Source organism: Chlorella variabilis, assembly GCF_000147415.1.
Source record: "Chlorella variabilis unplaced genomic scaffold CHLNCscaffold_30, whole genome shotgun sequence".
Classification (NCBI taxonomy): Eukaryota; Viridiplantae; Chlorophyta; class Trebouxiophyceae; order Chlorellales; family Chlorellaceae; genus Chlorella; species Chlorella variabilis.
Window position 1 is genome coordinate 267,626 of NW_005435058.1, and position 3,721 is coordinate 271,346.

The 3,721-nt window shown below is 69.4% G+C and overlaps 1 protein-coding gene across 1 annotated transcript in view; it reads right to left on the reverse strand.

Annotated features, from left to right (window-relative positions):
• CHLNCDRAFT_59252 (hypothetical protein) overlaps positions 1-3,721 on the reverse strand; it is a gene marked incomplete at its 5' end in the record, with an annotated part of 51,016 nt that overhangs the window by 3,762 nt on the left and 43,533 nt on the right. The window contains 10 exons of the mRNA XM_005843461.1: positions 95-273; positions 579-730; positions 989-1,072; positions 1,321-1,417; positions 1,690-1,795; positions 2,083-2,142; positions 2,360-2,488; positions 2,671-2,814; positions 3,113-3,175; positions 3,384-3,452. Of these exons, the coding sequence (XP_005843523.1) occupies positions 95-273; positions 579-730; positions 989-1,072; positions 1,321-1,417; positions 1,690-1,795; positions 2,083-2,142; positions 2,360-2,488; positions 2,671-2,814; positions 3,113-3,175; positions 3,384-3,452 (1,083 nt within the window). The remainder of the gene's footprint in view (positions 1-94; positions 274-578; positions 731-988; positions 1,073-1,320; positions 1,418-1,689; positions 1,796-2,082; positions 2,143-2,359; positions 2,489-2,670; positions 2,815-3,112; positions 3,176-3,383; positions 3,453-3,721) is intronic.

A 3,721-nucleotide genomic window follows, 5' to 3' on the forward strand; every position in this document is an offset into this window, starting at 1 on the left:
CCACGGGCCCCAGGCAGGGGCGCGCAATCCAGCAGCCAGCAGCGCACGCAGCGGTACCATTCGGCAGTACCAGTCTGCAGTACCACCCCCGCACCTCGGCCAGGTACCCCAGCCCCAGGTGCGCGTTCTGCAGCAGCACCCAGCAGCCGTCTGCGGCGGCGGTCGCCACGTGGCGCCGCGCCACCACCTCCTGCCCCTGCCCCAGCGACACGCCCAGGGTCTTGATGCGCCGCCGCTTGGCCAGGTCCTCGATCAGCTTGGTGGGGTCGGCGCCTGGGGGTGGAAAGCGCGGGTGGAAAGTGTGGGTGGAACGCGCGGGTGGACACCGCGGGTGGGAAGGCACGCGGGCAGGCACTGTGCGTGTGCGCGCAAGCGCGCGTGTGTGTGTGGCAGCATGCATCGGGGGAGAGGCATGTGGCGAGGAGCGCAAAGGGCGGGCGGGCAGGCAGCGGAGGGGGTGGGCAGAAGGTACAGGCGGGGGCAGGGCAGGAAGGCGGGGCACGCGCAGGGCAAGCGCGTCCCGATGGATGGCAGCAAGGCTGGTGTATGGGAGGCAACTGCAGGCAGGCAGGCCCCACCTGGCGACAGCAGACAGATGACGGGGCACTTAGGGCGGCTCTCCGCCCACACGCGCTCCATGGACAGCGGTACGCTGTCCACGTACCGCGGCCCCAGGGAAGCCGAGATGAAGTCGGCGGCGCAGATGAGGGCGCGGTCCTCGCGCAGCGCCCTGCGGGAGGAGGTGAAGCCAGGCGGGTGTGTGGAGAGCGGCTGGCGAGCAGGGAGAGGCCGCAGGGTGAAAGAGAGAACATTCCAGCGAAAGAATATGCCCACGGGCGTGGAAGGCGCAGGGTGGGTGGCCGGCGCAGGGCCGGGCAGGGGAGGCTGAGCGCGGCGTTAACGTGTGGACCGGCCGGCCGGCTTCGTGGCCACGCAAGCGGCGCCCCCACCGCATCTCCCCACCCAGCACACCACCCCCCTGCCTTACCTGACCACCAGCAGCCGCTCAAACGGCTTCAGCCGCATCTGAAAGTCGGGCACGGTGGCGGCCTCAGGCGCCTCCGCATCGTACCTGCAGCGGGGTGGCAGCTCTGGTCACCATGGGTCGGTACCGGTGTGCTGTTGCTGCTGGTGTGGTGGTGGTGCACACTGACTGGCATCTGCCCTGTACCGCCAGCATGTCCCGCCAGCCTGTGCTCCTGATGAAACCAGGCCCAAGCCACCACATGGCGAGCACCAGCGACAGCAGCCGCGCGGAAGCGACACGGCGGCGGGGCCACCACCGCCAGTGCCTTCGGTACCGCCACCCAGCGCACGCACCAGGCGCGCCAGGCGGCGTCTCCCCGTGCCACAGAGTCAGGAAGGTCCCGGAAGGCGTCCAGGGAGGAAAGCGCGACGATGTTGAGCCACACGGGGTCTGCAGGGGGGGAGGTTGGACGGGGCTGGGGCTGCAGCGGCAGGCTGGTGGGCTGCCGCGCAGGCGGGCAGGGCAGCGAGGTGGGGCCAGCCAGATGCCACCCGCCGCTCCAGCCGGGAGCGCCTCACACCCAGCCCTGCTGCTGCCGCATCACAACACACACACACACACACACAGTCGTATTCGTCCCATGTCCTCCGTTTCCGTTTTCCCCTGCGTCCTTGTGCTGTCCCTGCCCTCACCCTCACACCCCCACCCTCCCCAGCACCCACCCGGGATCCACTCCCGGGGCTTCTTGCGCACGGCAGCGATGTCCAGTGCAGATCCCATGCGCAGGAACACCTCCACCTCCTCCCCCTTCACCTGACCCGAGCTGACCTGCGGCGGGGAAGGCACGGGGCAGGGGTTGGGGGCAGGAGGAGAGGCAGAAGAGGATGGGCGGGGTGGATGGAAGGCCCGGCGAGGACTGCGAACGGCGAGCGCCGCCGGTGTGGCCGTCGGCAGCCCAGCCCGGCCCCCAGCGCGCCGAGCAAGGCACATCGCCCAGCCTCGGCAGCCCCTGCCCCCGCCTGCCAGGCAGCTCGAGCCCCGGGCCGGCAGCAGCAGCGCCAGCCAGCCAGCCAGGCAGCCAGCCAGTCACCCAGCCAGCCGGCGCCCAGCCTCACCAGCACTTTGGTGGCCAGCATGAGGGCGAAGATGAGCTTGTGGCGCTCAAACAGGCCGCGCTGCGGGCGCGTGCGGCGGGCGGGGCAGGGCGGGGTGGCGCGGGAATGTGGGGCAGGATTCAAAGGGAGCCAGGCGCCGGGGATGCCCGCAGGACAGCGGTTACGCGGCACATGGGAGGCAGGCAGGCAGGCGGGCAGGCAGGAAGGCAAGCAGGCAGGCAGGCAGGCAGGCAGCCCACGAAAGAAGACGAGGAGGCACCCTCCCACACCGCCACACCTGTATGTAGAGGTAGATGGAGTGGGTGAGGGTGTCCAGGATGTTGTTGACGCGCTTGGCGGGCACCACCGCGCGCTCCGCGGCGTCGATGGCCCCCTGGTACAGCTCCACAAACTGGGCCAGGGAGGTCTGCGTGGCGCAGGGGCTCAAGGGGGGGAGGAGGGGCTGGGCTGCCAAGCGGGGGTGGTGCACCGATGTGGCGCCTCGACAGACTGCGGCTGGGGGGTGGCGGGGTTTGCGCATTGTATGTTTTTCTGCCCTTCCCTGTTTCCTTTCTTTCTGTTCTTTCTTTCCTCCCCGCTCGCTCGCACCTGGTACATGCAGTTCACCCCCGCAAACTCGGCGATGAGGAAGTAGAGGAGGGTGGCTCGCCGCGCCACCGGCCGGTACTCCTCGCACGCCTGCCCGATGCGGCGCCGCGTCTCGCTGGCCGTCTGCAGCCGCTCGTTCACTTCCTGCAGGGGGACGTGCAGCACGGTCGCAGGTGAGCGGAAGGGAAGGGGAGGTGGGCGGAGCTGGGGGTGGCTAGAGGTGCCATCGAGATGCTGGTACGTTGGTGGTGATGTGATGGTGGGTGTGGCGTGTTTGCGGCGCTGCAACGCCGTGTGGAGGGTGCTGCGCTGGGCCGAGGAGGCGGTGCCCGTGGCAGCGTGGTGAGAGTCGGGCGGCGGGCTGGGTTGGGTTGGAGAGCAGCCACTACCCCACGCGCACACATGCACACACACACACACACACACAGCCGCAGCCCCCTACCTGCGCCGTCTGCTTGGTCACCGCCAGGATGTCCACCAGCTCTGTGTCGTCCAGCAGGTTGCCCTGCAGGGGTGGGGAGGCGGGGAGGGCAGGCAGGGCAGGCGGGCGGGGTGGTGGGGAGGTGGACGAGCGGGAAGGGTGGCAGGCAGCGGCGATGGTCAGGCGGCGGCGTGAAGCAGGCAGGCAGGCAGGCAGGCAGGCAGGCAAGCAAACAGCACCAGCAGCAGCTCCCGTCATTTGTTCTATAAGGAAAGAGCGGAAAGAGCGCCACCTGCGAGTTGGACAGGCGGAAGAGCAGGTCATCCTCCAGCTGCCGGATCTTGCGCTTGTAGGTCTGGACCTGCGGGGAGGGGATGAGGGAGGTGTGTGTACGTGTGGTGGGGTTCAGTGGGTGCGCTTGTGCGTGCGTGAGGTGGGCTGGGGTGGGGTGGATAGGTTCATGAGTGTGGTGAGAAGGGCAGCACGTGGGAGAATGGGGCGCATGCACAGGGGAAAGCCGGTTGCCAGCGGGAGGCGAGCAGGCACTGCTGGCCGCGACACACACACACACACACACACAAGCCCCCCCCCCCCCCCCCCCGGGGGCGGAACTTGGGCAACAGGGGGGGG